At 43.3% G+C, this 16574-nt stretch overlaps 1 protein-coding gene across 4 annotated transcripts; it reads right to left on the bottom strand.

The window, feature by feature from the left end:
* Positions 1 to 166: 166 nt before the first annotated feature.
* LOC100195258 (ribonuclease P/MRP 14 subunit) lies at positions 167 to 16115 on the bottom strand. 4 transcript variants are annotated; one of them, XM_045711229.1, is made up of 7 exons: positions 15989 to 16115; positions 15835 to 15897; positions 15548 to 15666; positions 15135 to 15219; positions 4634 to 4710; positions 1552 to 1630; positions 1061 to 1474 (listed from the first exon to the last, which is right to left on the bottom strand). In XM_045711229.1, the coding sequence occupies exons 3-7, from the start codon at positions 15637 to 15639 to the stop codon at positions 1412 to 1414; spliced, it is 396 nt and encodes a 131-aa protein (XP_045567185.1). In that variant the 5' UTR covers positions 15640 to 15666; positions 15835 to 15897; positions 15989 to 16115; the 3' UTR covers positions 1061 to 1411.
* Between the last annotated feature and the right edge of the window lie 459 nt (positions 16116 to 16574).

Raw genomic sequence — 16574 nt, 5'->3', positions numbered from 1 at the left:
CACAAGACAGGTTTGGTCATACATTTGGTAATCTGATTAGGAAATACATTTTGAATAAGTACAACAATTGGGTTTGAAAGATCTATGAAGTATATGTCTATGTGTGATTATAAAAACTATGATTGTGTTTATATTTATCACTAAAGAAACAATACAACATGCATAGTTGGCAGCCTTGAAAATGCTTAGATTCAATTTATTTGGAACTCAGATATGCCTACATACATTGACCTAGGTCTTTATTATGTCATTTATTTACAAAACAACTAAGAAGGATCTTTGATCAAACAAAAGTAGTTCTCAAATTCAATAAATCATAATTTAACCAAAGAACATTGTGCACAATTTTTTTGTAATACAAGAGCACAAGACCATATAACAGTTATTAGAAAAGTATGAGCAAAACAAGGACCATTCCAGTGCCACTGATTTAACAGGCATTTGTCAGGAGATGCTTTGGAGGTAGTCCCACAACATAGACACTACCTCTGAGCTGTTCCTAGAGGGATGTGAGACGGATAGATTGTCTATCACACAGGTACTCAAGCCATACAAAAACATAAAAAGGATCTCCAAAAAGCCAGTTAAACAAAAAGTACAGGTTTACCACAACATATTTTAAATCCCTGCCGCCAGAACCAAATCTCACGTTAGCTCAAGTCTGTCATGTCAAGAGAGACGACAATAGTTCCACTAACTAGCTTCAAATACAGTACGTTTGTGCTAACATTCCACTCCTTCTCTGTCAGCACAAACAGACTGGATTTGAGGCTACAATATTCCCTCCAACTGTTATCATCATCATCATCATCATCACACCCTTGGTTGCTGATCCTCTGGCATCATGATCATGACCTCCCCCTCCATGACCACTTTATCTTTGACAGAGCAAGTCACTGCGATGAAGGCGAACGACATCTTGATCTTCTTCACCACGGCTTCAGCCAGAACCTCCTCCCCGATGTACAGCGGCGCCGGAAACCTGATCTCCTGGTACAGGAAGATACAGCCGCTCCCCGGCATCTTGGTCCCCAGAATGGCCGAGATCAGTCCGTTTATCAGTACGCCGTGGACGATGGGAGTTTCGAACGACGTGGTCTTGGCATAGGTCGGATCCAGGTGAATGGGGTTTACGTCCCCGGTGAGCTCGGCGAAGACCGCCACGTCCCTGGCGCTGAAGGCCTTGGTGAGAGAGGCCCGCTCCCCGACATGGAGGTGACGTGGCTGGGGTAATGTAACCGACGGCAGGGGTCCCCTGTACCTTTGAATGCAGTTAAGAGCTGCATAGTTGAAATTAGAGCACAAATGTGGTTTACTAAAGACATTTCTGAAAATGAAGTTCATTCTAAGTATTGTTTTGTCTTTACAGTGTTATGGGTTACTGTGTTGATTCAAGAACCAACAGCTTTGCTCAGTCCAACTCCAGCTCCAGCTCACGACTATTCCCAGACAGAGTTAACAGGAAAGGTGACACCTGGGAAAGGAAGGGGGGATGTTTACGTTATGCAGCAGGGTTGGTCAATTCGAATTAAAAGGCAGTCAGTAGTTTACCTGAGTAACTCTGAAAGAGCACCGTTCATTCTGATAGGATCCCAACAGTGTCAGGGCACTCCACAACTTCACCAGCCCACTGAAAGAAACAAACAGACCCGGTCACATCCTCTAAAGAAGGAATCTCCAACCCTGTTCCTGGAGAGACACCCCTCCTATAGGTTAACTCCAACCCTGTTCCTGGAGAGCTAGCCTCCTATAGGTTAACTCCAACCCTGTTCCTGGAGAGCTACCCTCCTATAGGTTAACTCCAGCCCTGTTCCTGGAGAGATGCCCTCCTATAGGTTAACTCCAACCCTGTTCCTGGAGAACTGCCCTCCTATAGGCTAACTCCAACCCTGTTCCTGGAGAACTGCCCTCCTATAGGCTAACTCCAACCCTGTTCCTGGAGAACTACCCTCCTATAGGTTAACTCCAACCCTGTTCCTGGAGAGCTAGCCTCCTATAGGTTAACTCCAACCCTGTTCCTGGAGAGCTACCCTCCTATAGGTTAACTCCAGCCCTGTTCCTGGAGAGATGCCCTCCTATAGGTTAACTCCAACCCTGTTCCTGGAGAACTGCCCTCCTATAGGCTAACTCCAACCCTGTTCCTGGAGAACTGCCCTCCTATAGGCTAACTCCAACCCTGTTCCTGGAGAACTACCCTCCTATAGGTTAACTCCAGCCCTGTTCCTGGAGAGATGCCCTCCTATAGGTTAACTCCAACCCTGTTCCTGGAGAGATGCCCTCCTATAGGTTAACTCCAACCCTGTTCCTGGAGAGCTACCCTCCTATAGGTTAACTCCAACCCTGTTCCTGGAGAACGACCCTCCTATAGGTTAACTCCAGCCCTGTTCCTGGAGAGATGCCCTCCTATAGGTTAACTCCAACCCTGTTCCTGGAGAACTAGCCTCCTATAGGTTAACTCCAACCCTGTTCCTGGAGAGCTACCCTCCTATAGGTTAACTCCAACCCTGTTCCTGGAGAGCTAGCCTCCTATAGGTTAACTCCAACCCTGTTCCTGGAGAACTACCCTCCTATAGGTTAACTCCAGCCCTGTTCCTGGAGAGATGCCCTCCTATAGGTTAACTCCAACCCTGTTCCTGAAGTGCTACCCTCCTATAGGTTAACTCCAACCCTGTTCCTGGAGAGCTGCCCTCCTATAGGTTAACTCCAACCCTGTTCCTGGAGAACTGCCCTCCTATAGGCTAACTCCAACCCTGTTCCTGGAGAACTGCCCTCCTATAGGCTAACTCCAACCCTGTTCCTGGAGAACTGCACTCCTATTGGCTAACTCCAACCCTGTTCCTGGAGAACTACCCTCCTATAGGTTAACTCCAGCCCTGTTCCTGGAGAGATGCCCTCCTATAGGTTAACTCCAACCCTGTTCCTGGAGAGATGCCCTCCTATAGGTTAACTCCAACCCTGTTCCTGGAGAGCTACCCTCCTATAGGTTAACTCCAACCCTGTTCCTGGAGAGCTAGCCTCCTATAGGTTAACTCCAACCCTGTTCCTGGAGAACTACCCTCCTATAGGTTAACTCCAGCCCTGTTCCTGGAGAGATGCCCTCCTATAGGTTAACCCCAACCCTGTTCCTGGAGAGATGCCCTCCTATAGGTTAACTCCAACCCTGTTCCTGGAGAGCTACCCTCCTATAGGTTAACTCCAACCCTGTTCCTGGAGAACTAGCCTCCTATAGGTTAACTCCAACCCTGTTCCTGGAGAGATGACCTCCTATAGGTTAACTCTAACCCTGTTCCTGGAGAGATGCCCTCCTATAGGTTAACTCTAACCCTGTTCCTGGAGAGCTACCCTCCTATAGGTTAACTCCAACCCTGTTCCTGGAGAACTACCCTCCTATAGGTTAACTCCAACCCTGTTCCTGGAGAACTACCCTCCTATAGGCTAACTCCAACCCTGTTCCTGGAGAACTACCCTCCTATAGGTTAACTCCAACCCTGTTCCTGGAGAGATGCCCTCCTATAGGTTAACTCCAACCCTGTTCCTGGAGAACTACCCTCCTATAGGTTAACTCCAACCCTGTTCCTGGAGAACTACCCTCCTATAGGCTAACTCCAACCCTGTTCCTGGAGAACTACCCTCCTATAGGTTAACTCCAACCCTGTTCCTGGAGAACTACCCTCCTATAGGCTAACTCCAACCCTGTTCCTGAAGTGCTACCCTCCTATAGGTTAACTCCAACCCTGTTCCTGGAGAGATGCCCTCCTATAGGTTAACTCCAACCCTGTTCCTGGAGAGATGCCCTCCTATAGGTTAACTCCAACCCTGTTCCTGGAGAGATGCCCTCCTATAGGTTAACTCCAACCCTGTTCCTGGAGAGCTAGCCTCCTATAGGTTAACTCCAACCCTGTTCCTGGAGAGCTACCCTCCTATAGGTTAACTCCAACCCTGTTCCTGGAGAACTACCCTCCTATAGGTTAACTCCAAACCTGTTCCTGGAGATCTACCCTCCTATAGGTTAACTCCAACCCTGTTCCTGGAGAGATGCCCTCCTATAGGTTAACTCCAACCCTGTTCCTGGAGAGATGCCCTCCTATAGGTTAACTCCAACCCTGTTCCTGGAGAACTACCCTCCTATAGGCTAACTCCAACCCTGTTCCTGAAGTGCTACCCTCCTATAGGTTAACTCCAACCCTGTTCCTGGAGAGCTACCCTCCTATAGGTTAACTCCAAACCTGTTCCTGGAGATCTACCCTCCTATAGGTTAACTCCAACCCTGTTCCTGGAGAACTACCCTCCTATAGGTTAACTCCAACCCTGTTCCTGGAGAACTACCCTCCTATAGGCTAACTCCAACCCTGTTCCTGGAGAACTACCCTCCTATAGGTTATTATGATTTTTTTTTTCTTCCCCACCCTCTTTTTCTCCTCAATTTCGATCTTGTCTCATCGCTGCAACTACCCAACGGGCTCGGGAGGCGAAGGTGGAGTCATGAGTCCTCCTTAACACCCGCCTGCTTAACCCGGAAGCCAGCCGCACCAACATGTCGGAGGAAACACAGTTCAACTGACTACCGTTGTCAGCTTGCATAATTTTTGCCCAAGACTTGCATGCGGGGTAAAATGTATGGCCAGTTAGTTACCTGTTGTACACACGCAGCACGCCTGTTAGTGCTCTCGCATCAAACTTCAACAGATCAAAAGGGAACGCACTTCCAACCTAAAACAGAGGACAGAAGTTTCACCAAAAAATGTTAAGCGCTGTTTTCAGCTCAGACTATCCTAACTTGAATAGAAATATCCTCACCCCCGGGATAACTGGACAGAAATAACCTCACCCCGGGATAACTGAATAGAAATATCCTCACCCCCGGGATAACTGAATAGAAATATCCTCACCCCGGGATAACTGAATAGAAATATCCTCACCCCCGGGATAACTGAATAGAAATATCCTCACCCCCGGGATAACTGAATAGAAATATCCACACCCCGGGATAACTGAATAGAAATATCCTCACCCCCGGGATAACTGAATAGAAATATCCACACCCCGGGATAACTGAATAGAAATATCCTCACCCCCGGGATAACTGAATAGAAATATCCTCACCCCCGGGATAACTGAATAGAAATATCCTCACCCCCGGGATAACTGAATAGAAATATCCTCACCCCCGGGATAACTGAATAGAAATATCCTCACCCCCGGGATAACTGAATAGAAATATCCTCACCCCGGGATAACTGGATATAAATATCTTACCCCGGGATAACTGGATATAAATATCCTCACCCCGGGATAACTGGACAGAAATAACCTCACCCCGGGATAACTGAATAGAAATATCCTCACCCCCGGGATAACTGAATAGAAATATCCTCACCCCCCGGGATAACTGGATATAAATATCCTCACCCCCGGGATAACTGAATAGAAAACTCCCCCCCTCCCGGGATAACTGGATATAAATATCCTCACCCCGGGATAACTGAATAGAAATATCCTCACCCCGGGATAACTGAATAGAAATATCCTCACCCCCCAGGATAACTGAATAGAAATATCCTCACCCCCGGGATAACTGAATAGAAAACTCCCCCCCTCCCGGGATAACTGGATATAAATATCCTCACCCCCGGGATAACTGAATAGAAATATCCTCACCCCCGGGATAACTGAATAGAAATATCCTCACCCCCGGGATAACTGAATAGAAATATCCTCACCCCCGGGATAACTGGATATAAATATCCTCACCCCCGGGATAACTGAATAGAAATATCCTCACCCCCGGGATAACTGGATATAAATATCCCCACCCCGGGATAACTGGATATAAATAACCTCACCCCGGGATAACTGGATATAAATAACCTCACCCCGGGATCACTGGATATAAATATCCTCACCCCGGGATAACTGGACAGAAATATCCTAACCCCCGGGCTAATCAACTAGAAATATCCTCACCCCGGGCTAATCAACTAGAAATATCCTCACCCCGGGCTAATCAACTAGAAATATCCTCACCCCCGGGGGATAACTGGATATAAATAACCTCACCCCTGGGATAACTGGATGTAAATAACCTCACCCCGGGGTCGATAACTGGATATAAATAACCTCACCCCTGGGATAATTGCAAACAAGGATTAAGTGTCTAGTGTGAGAGACTGGAATGGGAAATACTTTTACATTAAACACCTCTTCATCAATGGAAACGGAAGACGGCAACAACTACAAAGTGGTGCATAAAGCAATGTAATATGAAGAATAGCCACAATTCCCTGGACATGAGGAATACAGAGTTATGAGAAGCACTCTATACATTACATCTATATCAACAACATTCAGTACATTACAACACTCTATACATTTACACTTAAATCAACAACATTCAATACATCTAAAACCTTTGACCGGTAGTGTAGAACACCTACTCATTCAAGGGTTTTTCTTTATTTTTGACTATTTTCTACATTATAGAATAATAGTGAAGACGTCAAAACTATGAAATAACACATATGGAATCATGTAGTAACAACCCTTTGCCTTGATGATAGCTTTGCACACTTGGCATTCTCTCAACCAGCTTCATGAGGTAGTCACCTGGAATGCATTTCAATTAACAGGTGTGCCTTCCTAAAAGTTAATTTGTGGAATTTCTTTCCTTCTTAATGCGTTTGAGCCAATCAGTTGTGTTGTGACAAGGTCGTGGTGGTATACAGAAGATAGCCCTATTTGGTAAAAGACCAAGTCCATATTATGGCAAGAACAGCTCAAATAAACAAAGAGAAACAACAGTCCATCATTACTTTAAGACATGAAGGTCAGTCAATCCAGGAAATGTGAAGAACTTTTCTTCAAATGCGGTAGCAAAACCCATCAAGCGCTATGATGAAACTGGCTCTCATGAGGACCGCCACAGGAAAGGAAGACCCAGAGTTCCCTCTGCTGCAGAGGATAAGTTCATTAGAGTTAACTGCACCTCAGAATGCAGCCCAAATTAAAGTAACAGACACATCTCAACATCAACTGTTCAGAGGAGACTGTGTGAGTCAGGCCTTCATGGTCAAATTGCTGCAAAGAAACTACTACTAGAGGACACCAATAAGAAGAAGAGACTTGCTTGGGCCAAGAAACACGAGCAATGGACATTAGACTGGTGGAAATTTGGCCTTTGGTCTGGAGACCAAATTGGAGATTTTTGGTTCCAACCACCACGTCTTTGTGAGATGATCTCCGCATGTGTATTTCCCCCTGTGAAGCATGGAGGAGGAGGTGTGATGGTGTGGGGGTTTTTGCTGGTGATTTAATTCGAATTCAAGGCACACTTAACCAGCATGGTTAACAGCGATGCGCCATCCTATCTGGTTTGGGTTTAGTGGGACTATCATTTATTTTTCAACAGGACAATGACCCAAAACACCTCCAGGCTGTCTAAGGGCTATTTGACCAAGGAGAGTGATGGAGTGCTGCATCAGATGACCTGGCCTCCACAATCATCTGACCTCAACCAAATTGAGATGGTTTGGGATGAGTTGGATCGCAGAGTGAAGGAAAAGCAGCCAACAAGTGCTCAGCATATGTGGGAACTCCTTCAAGACTGTTGGAAAAGCATTCTAGGTGAAGCTGATTGAAAGAATGCCAAGAGTGTGCAAATCTGTCATCAAGGCAAAGGGTGGCTACTTTGAAGAATCTGAAATATAAAATCTATTTTGATTTGTTTAACACTTTTTTGGTTACTACGTGATTCCATGTGTTACTTCATAGTTTTATAATTCTTCACTACTATTCTACAATGTAGAAAATAGTAAAAAGAAAAACCCTTGAATGAGTAGGTGTTGTAAAACTGTTGACTGGTACTGTAGACATGCAACATTAAATACATTACAACACTATACATTACATCTATATCAGCAACATTCACCACATTACATCTACAGTTGAAGTCGGAAGTTTACATACACCTTAGCCAAATACATTTAAACTCAGGTTTTTCACAATTTCTGACATTTAATCCTAGTAAAAAATCCCTGTCTTAGGCCAGTTAGGTCCACCACTTTATTTTAAGAATGTGAAATGTCAGAATAATAGTAGAGAGAATTATTACTTTCTTTCATCACATTCCCAGTGGGTCAGATGTTTACATACACTCAATTAGTAATTGGTAGCATTGCCTTTAAATTGTTTAACTTGGGTCAAACATTTCAGCTAGCCTTCCACAAGCTTCCCACAATAAGTTGGATGAATTTTGGACCATTCCTCCTGACAGAGCTGGTGTAACTGAGTCAGGTTTGTAGGCCTCCTTGCTCACACACGCTTTTTCAGTTCTGCCCACAAATGTTCTATAGGATTGAGGTCAGGGCTTTGTGATGGCCACTCCAATACCTTAACATTTTGCCACAACTTTGGAAGTATGCTTGGGGTCATTGTCCATTTGGAAGACCCATTAATCACCAAGCTTTAACTTCCTGACGTCTTGAGATGTTGCTTCAATATATCCACATCATTTTCTTCCTCATGATGCCATCTATTTTGTAAAGTGCACCAGTCCCTCCTGCAACAAACCCCCACAACATGATGCTGCCACCCCTGTATTTCACGGTTGGGATGGTGTTCTTCGGCTTGCAAGCCTCCCCCTTTTTCCTACAAACATAATGATGGTCATTATGGCCAAACAGTTCTATTTTTGTTTCATCAGACCAGAGGACATTTCTCCAAAAAGTATGATCTTTGTCCCCATGTGCAGTTGCAAACTGAGGTCTGGCTTTTTTATTGTGTTTTTGGAGCAGTGGCTTCTTCCTTGCTGAGCGGCCTTTCAGGTTATGTCGATATAGGACTCGTTTTACTGTGGATATAGATACTTTTGTACCTGTTTCCTCCAGCATCTTCACAAGGTCCTTTGCTGTTGTTCTGGGATTGATTTGCAATTTTCGCACCAAAGTACGTTAATCTCTAGGAGACAGAACGCGTCTCCTTCCTGAGCGGTATGACGGCTGCGTGGTCCCATGGTGTTTATACTTGCGTACTATTGTTTGTACAGATGAATGTGGTTCCTTCAGGCATTTGGAAATTGCTCCCAAGGATGAACCAGACTTGTGGAGGTCTACAACTTTATTTCTGAGGTTTTGGCTGATTTCTTTAGATTTTCCCATGATGTCAAGCAAAGAGGCACTGAGTTTGAAGGTAGGCCTTGAAATACATCCACAGGTACACCTCCAATTGACTCAAATTATGTCAATTAGCCTATCAGAAGCTTCTAAAGCCATGACATCATTTTCTGGAATTTTCCAAGCTGTTTAAAGGCACAGTCAACTTAGTGTATGTAAACTTCTGACCCACTGGAATTGTGATACATTGAATTATAAGTAAAATAATCTGTCTGTAAACAATTGTTGGAAAAATTACTTGTGTCATGCACAAAGTAGATGTCCTAACCGACTTGCCAAAACTATGGTTTGTTAACAAGAAATTTGTGGAGTGGTTGAAAAACGAGTTTTAATGACTCCAACCTAAGTGTATGTAAACTTCCGACTTCAACAACATTCAGTACTACTAGTGGTTGAGTGTGTATTTGTGTTTGTAATGGCTTACTTAAGCCTGGATCGATATTAGGGCTGGCTGGTATACCGTATTCCTCCTGCTGCATGCCACCTCCCACACCAAGCCCTGCCGCCTTGCCACTCCAAGCCCTGCCGCCCTGCCACTCCAAGCCCTGCCGCCCTGCCACTCCAAGCCCTGCCGCCCTGCCACTCCAAGCCCTGCCGCCCTGCCACTCCAAGCCCTGCCACCTCCCACACCAAGCCATGCCGCCCCTGCCACTCCAAGCCCTGCCGCCCTGCCACTCCAAGCCCTGCCGCCCTGCCACGCCAAGCCCTGCCGCCCTGCCACTCCAAGCCCTGCCGCCCTGCCACTCCAAGCCCTGCCGCCCTGCCACTCCAAGCCCTGCCGCCCTGCCACTCCAAGCCCTGCCGCCCTGCCACTCCAAGCCCTGCCACTCCAAGCCCTGCCGCCAGCACCTCCAAGCCCTGCCACTCCAAGCCCTGCCGCCCTGCCACTCCAAGCCCTGCTCCCCGTCACTCAAGGAGAGAGCAGTTGTTCGTAGTGATGTTACGTTTGATACCGGAGCCCCGTTCGAAATCGCTAAGCAGCAAACTTCGAAGCAGTGTGCCGATGCTTGTATCACGTTATCGGGACAACGTCATCAATGATGTTGGAAGTTTCGTCTGATCACGTCCTGTTTCAGACCGTGTGTTGCAAAAATGATAGACACAACTTATTTTTCCGTTGTTCCGGTGCTCTCTTCGATTCCAAGCTGCTTTCAAAACACCGACCTCTACTGGATACCGTAATTACAAATATATTTAGAATTTTGTACGTAACGTTTCACATGACCGGTAGCTTAGCAGATAGTTCCCTATTCTATGGGACATTCAGAGACATGAGGGTATGAAGTCGAATCCTATTGAAGGCACAATGTTTTGAAAATTGTTATGTGAAACCACACTTTCTGCAGTGTTGTTCAAATAACTTGTTTTATTTAGTATAAACTTTTGTCTTAAGCATCCTAAATAATGCCACAGATTCAGTTTTTGTATTATATAGTAAACTTGAAGGCAAAAAGTGAAGAATGATGTAAGATGCGAACGTGGGATTCCAACTAATTATAGGCTCCTACGATTTACCGCTCCGCTACGGAGTTTTTGAAGAAAACAGTTGGGGGGAAAAAATTATATTAATCTGATAATCACACGCTGCTATATTGCTGACCAGCAGATGTCACTAATGTGCACTGAACAGAATGAAGTTACGGCACAATTTGGTGTAAGCACCGAAGCCTTCAGAAAGACTCGGTTTTCCCATCACTAGTTGTTAGACCGTGGAGTCACAAGCACTTTCTTGCGGTTCTCTCTATCGGCATAGTCAGACAGACGCAACAGCGCATTGGTGACATGCTGCTTTCCACAAGCATTATACATTTACACTATTAGTTTCTGTATCTTACTGTCAGCTAATTTGTCTTTTCATAGTAAGTTGTGGCTAAAATAAATCTTGTTAGCCGCTAATGCTAAATCGCTAGTTAGCTGGCTAGCTAGCTAGCTTGCTAAATGTACTAAGAGTCTAGCTAGCTAATACAGCCTGGTACCAGTGCTGGTGTAGGCCTAGATCAGCATGTTGTTTGTGCAACGGTATCTTCTAAATACTGTTGGAATAGGCAAAGTATGAATATGTTAGCTAGCTAGCTACATGAAGCAAGAGAACATTTAATGTAATATTTAATTAGGGTCACCTGTTGATGTTCTGTCCTTGAGCTGTTTTTGTCTATTAATCTTCTGGATTGTGTCATGTTTTGTGTGGACCCCAGGAAGAGTAGCTCCTGCTTTTGCAATAGCTAATGGGGATCCTAATAAAATACCTGGAAACACTGACCAACACTATGGTTCATACCCTGTCAACATTTCCTCCCTGGCTTATTCATGAATTCATTGTCATGACAAACCACAATGTATTGAAGGTTCTGCCCACTATATTCCAACTATAGAATTACAATATTCATTCTCTTTCCATGATTTCAACAGTTCAATTAACTAGGCCTAGATGTTTTGCCAATATCATGCAGCCAGCCATGGCAGTGTGGAAATGATAACAAAAGTGCAGGGGGAAAAAAAAAACGTGGGTTGTCCCTGACTAAAAATAAATTGGTCGACCGAGAGTCATCTGTTATTTCGACCAATCAACTGGTCAAAATGTTACCTTGTATTTCTCCATATATATATATATATATATATATATATATATATATATATATATATATATATATATATATATATATATATATATATATATATATATATAGACATCCTGTGTTTGAATCAAATCAGTTATATGCACTGAGCTTGTATTATGCTTGAAGTGTACTGTTTGATTAAATAATTAAAAACTATCTAAATAAAGTTGCACTCCCCATGTATAATCTCCCAACAATTGAATGGGTATTTACCAACGTTTCGGCATTACTGTGCCCCGAAATACTATTATTCTGGGTGTGCATCAGCGCAAGTTTTTTTTAACCCTGATTAAATATATAAGACATGACTAGAGGGAGTACGACCACAATTGATGTGATTGTGCTGGGCTCAGACTTGCTGCACTTTGTTAAAAAAAAATAGATATATATATATATATATATATATATATATATATATATATATAATAAATGTATATATGACAGCGCGATTGTGACTAGCACCTCTCCTCCCTGCTGCAGCGACCACCACAGAACATCAACGGTGTTTATCGCGATGCCCGTGTTGCTGAACCTTCAAAATAATTTCTGACCTTAAAAGTTGTGTTACTGAAATCCCTAATTCGTTTATGAAAAAATTTAAAAACGTCCCTATTCCCTCAACCCTTGCTCTCTTTACGTGACGCATGGAATGACCTATAGCCTATCATAAACTGGTTATAACAAACACGTGACGCATGGAATGACCTATAGCCTATCATAAACTGGTTATAACAAACTCTTAAACACCGTAACACGTGACTACAAGATAGATGCAGATGACGTGACAAATAAACTTGAAACGGGGGAATGTTTGATTGCTCAAGAGGTAAAACGGGAAGTCATATGTTTGTAGTTGTGGGAAAAAATACTAGAGATGGGAAAAAAAAGGTAAGGAAGAAGCACCAGGGGCCAAACAGGTGTTGTTCGATTACAACAATGTTTCTGACTATTTGGCACAATGTAAACATCACTAAATACCAGAGAGTCTGTAGTAAGTTTTTTTTAGAGGGGGGTGGGGGGGGGGGGTTTACAGCAAAGACTAAACACAGTCGCATGCATGCAATTGCCGACATGGAATAGTGTATTTATTGTTTACAATAATTATTCGCTTTGTTATTTTAAAACAAACGCTTGATTGCATTTCAAATCATGAATGACTCGTATGCTGTGTATTATGACATGAATGAATTGTTGACTGATACAGTAGCCTATATAAAAGTATTGATATATAGGCCTAATTTATTAAGATTAAAACAGGATGCGCTCTTAGGCCTAGAGTTCGATGGTGGTTACACAAGGCTGCTATACTAAAGCCTACTAATGATAATGACATTACTTATTATAATGACCATAACGAGATAAAGAAAAAGTTTAGAAATATACATTTTTCGGACAATTTGGAACAGTGTAAACACTAAATAAATTATAATACCAGATGCTGTTCTAACAGGGACAAAACGTGTAAAACCTTTATTACAGCAAAAGATTTTTAAAAAAGACACATTTGTTAAATTGTTTATCAGACTTTGTTTTTACTTGAGGTTTGGTGCTCATGGAGATATAGATTCATAATTTATAAAGCCAGGCACGTTTAACAGTTAGGCAACAGCGATCGCTATCCAACACAGGATAAAGTGCATTTTTGATCAAATATTTATATATATTTTTTTTTTGTGTTGCACCATTGTTCTTACAATGCCTTCGGGAAAGTATTCAGACCCCTTGACTTTTCCCACATTTTGTTACGTTACAGCCTTATTCTAAAGTGGATTAAATAAAAAGGATCCTCAGCAATCTACACACAATACCCCATTATGACATCACAATACCCCATTATGACATCACAATACCCCATAATGACATCACAATACCCCATAATGACAAAACAGTTTGACATTTTTTGTAGATTTATTTAAAACAAAAACAGAAATACCTGATTTACATAAGTATTCAGACCCTTTGCTATGAGACTTGAAATTGAGCTCAGATGCATCCTGTTTCCATTGATCATCCTTGAGATGTTTCTACAACTTGGAGTCCACCTGTGGTAAATTCAATTGATTGGACATGATTTGGAAAGACACACACCTGTCTATATAAGGTCCCACAGTTGACAGTGCATGTCAGAGCAAAAACCAAGCCATGAGGTCAAAGGAATTGTCCGTAGAGCTCCGAGACAGGATTGTATCGAGGCACAGATCTGGGGAAGGGTACCAAAACATGTCTGCAGCATTGAAGGTCCCCAAGAACACAGTGGCCTCCGTCATTCTGAAATGGAAGATGTTTGGATCCACCAAGACTCTTCCTAGAGCTGGCCGCCCGGCCAAACTGAGCAATTGGGGGAGAAGGGCCTTGATGGTCACTCTGAAAGAGCTCCTCTGTAGAGATGGGACAACCTTGCAGAAGGACAACCATCTCTGTAGCACTCCACCAATCAGGCCTTTATGGTAGAGTGGCCAGACGGAAGCCACTCCTCAGTAAAAGGCACATGACAGCCCACTTGGGGTGAGAAACAAGGTTCTCTGGTCTGATGAAACCAAGATTGAACTCTTTGGCCTGAATGCCAAGCATCACATCTGGAGGAAACCTGGCACCATCCCTACGGTGAAGCATGGCGGTGGTAGCATCATGCTGTGGCGATGTTTTTCAGCGGCAGGGACCGGGAGAGTAGTCAGGATCAGGGCAAAGATGAACAGAGCAAAGTACAGAGAGATCCTTGATGAAAACCTGCTCTAGAGCGCTCAGGACATCAGACTGGGGTGAAGGTTCACCTTCCAACAGGATAACGACCCTAAGCACAAAGCCAAGACAACGCAGGAGTGGCTTCGGGACAAGTCTCTGAATGTCCTTGAGTGGCCCAACCAGAGATGTATAAATTATTTTTGTTTTAAGTTGGATTGAACAGTGTAAAACAATCAGAATGGTGAAAGCCTCATTGAAATCCCTTATAATGTATGCATTGCCAGCCTAGGGTCACGAACTACACAAAGCATATTTATAACTTTTTACATTTAAGTCACTTTAGCAGACGCTCTTATCCAGAGCGACTTACATGACCAATGAGGTTTAAGTGCCTTGCTCAAGAGCATATCGGCAGATGTTTTCACCTAGTTTGTCTCTGGGATTCGAACCAGTGACTTTTCTGTTACTGGCCCAATGCTCTTAAATCGCTTGGCTACCTGCTCTAGTTATTCAAATACATACAAAATACCATCAAAACTGTAAAAAAAAAAAAAAAAAAGTAAAATATTGTGATATGAAATTTTGGCAATATTGCCCAGCTCTAATCCATATGGATTTATTCTGTTTCATTTCAGTTTCGGATCCAGTCGGTCTAGCTTCACTTTACCTCTCCATACAGGTCCCTGAGGCCAGAGACGATGAGCTGCTTCAGTTGGGCTGCACTGAGTCTGGTGTTTTCATTCTCTAACACTCTGAGGAAGAAAGGATTCAAAAGAGGTCATGAATTAACAAGTGTTCAAATCAAAATCTTTGTGAATTCATGCATCCTTACTGCAGGTTCAAAATGCACACATTTGGCACAGAGTAGTTTGAAAGTGAGTTGTGAACACAGATGCACTGTCACCTCACAATTGTTTTGTCTAGTGTGTACTGTACTCAGGGAAAGGAGTTGTTCCTGACCACGTGATCAGATCAGGGAAAACTACAGGGCTTTGGGGAAAGAGGCAGGAAGTAAACATTTTTTTGTTTGTTGTTGCATCAAATGGAAAGAAACTTTGATCAAGTGGTGGTGACACTTACAGGGAGATCCTCATATAGTGGTAAACGGATGTGTTTTTGTACACAAGTCGCTCATAAGTCGCCGGTTCGTCCTTTATGTCTGCGCGCCGCATTCTATTTGGCTACAAGCGTCGCGTGTCCTTCAAAACAACCAACACAAAAAGCAGCAGTACAGTTAAAACTACTATGGTGTGAAAAATGTAACGTTAAGTCAGTATTTTAGCCTATAGCATGTCAAAGGTGATATACAAGTTTTGGCGATTCAATACATTGCAATGTGTAGGTAATAATGATTGAACGTTATGTACAGTTCGTTGTTGCAGAAACCTGGATCCGATGAGGCTAACGTTAGCTAGCAGCTAACTAGCCAGCTACAGAGGATGGAAATGGGCCTCGTTAAATATCTGAAATATTATATTGGTTATTGATGACAGAATCGTTTACTGTACTTTATACACTCACCAACGGCGTCAACGTGTTGCTGTTGAATCCACTTTAACCTTAGTTTTTTTTATTTTTAATAAAAGGCTGTATTAAGAAAGTTGCCTGTTGATAAGTGCTAAGACCCAACGTGACTTAACTAAACGTGCTTTCCCTGAAGCTACGCATGCGCAGAACATGTAAACAGTGGTAGAATTTAAATTAAACTCCTCCCTCTTAAAACCCATTGGATAAGAAGGTCAGAGGGGCGGAACCTCGGGGCTTTCAATTCAAATTCAAAGGAGCTTTATTGACATGGGGGAAAAAAATATGTTAACAATGCTAAAGCAAGTGAAGTAGATCATATTACAAAAGTGAATTAATTATACATCCAAGCTTTTTCATCCAATGAATTTTGAGAAGGAGGCGAGGAGAGAGTGTATATGGGACACGAGGTGATCCAATTGAGTTTTTTCCCAACGAGAACAGAAGCGCCGAGGACTCTTGCTAAAATCAAGTGTCGCCACCTAGCGAAACAATGAGGCATTAACACAAATCAACGCTTATTGGTTCAGCATATGTTACAGCGGGTACAGCGAAATGCTTATGTTACTAGCTTATATCAGTG

Source organism: Salmo salar, unplaced genomic scaffold, assembly GCF_905237065.1.
Source record: "Salmo salar unplaced genomic scaffold, Ssal_v3.1, whole genome shotgun sequence".
Lineage (NCBI taxonomy): Eukaryota > Metazoa > Chordata > Actinopteri > Salmoniformes > Salmonidae > Salmo > Salmo salar.
This window is presented reverse-complemented; position numbering and strand designations above follow the sequence as displayed.

Excerpts from the sequence above, each read along its gene's own strand:
- LOC100195258 (XM_045711229.1), bottom strand. The coding sequence starts at position 15,639 with ATGCGGCGCGCAGACATAAAGGACGAACCGGCGACTTATGAGCGACTT. Across the intron at positions 15,220-15,547 it reads CACTATATGAGGATCTCCCT|AGTGTTAGAGAATGAAAACA; the intron begins GTAAGTGTCACC and ends TTTCTTCCTCAG. Across the intron at positions 4,711-15,134 it reads TCAGGGACCTGTATGGAGAG|GTTGGAAGTGCGTTCCCTTT; the intron begins GTAAAGTGAAGC and ends CCTCTGTTTTAG.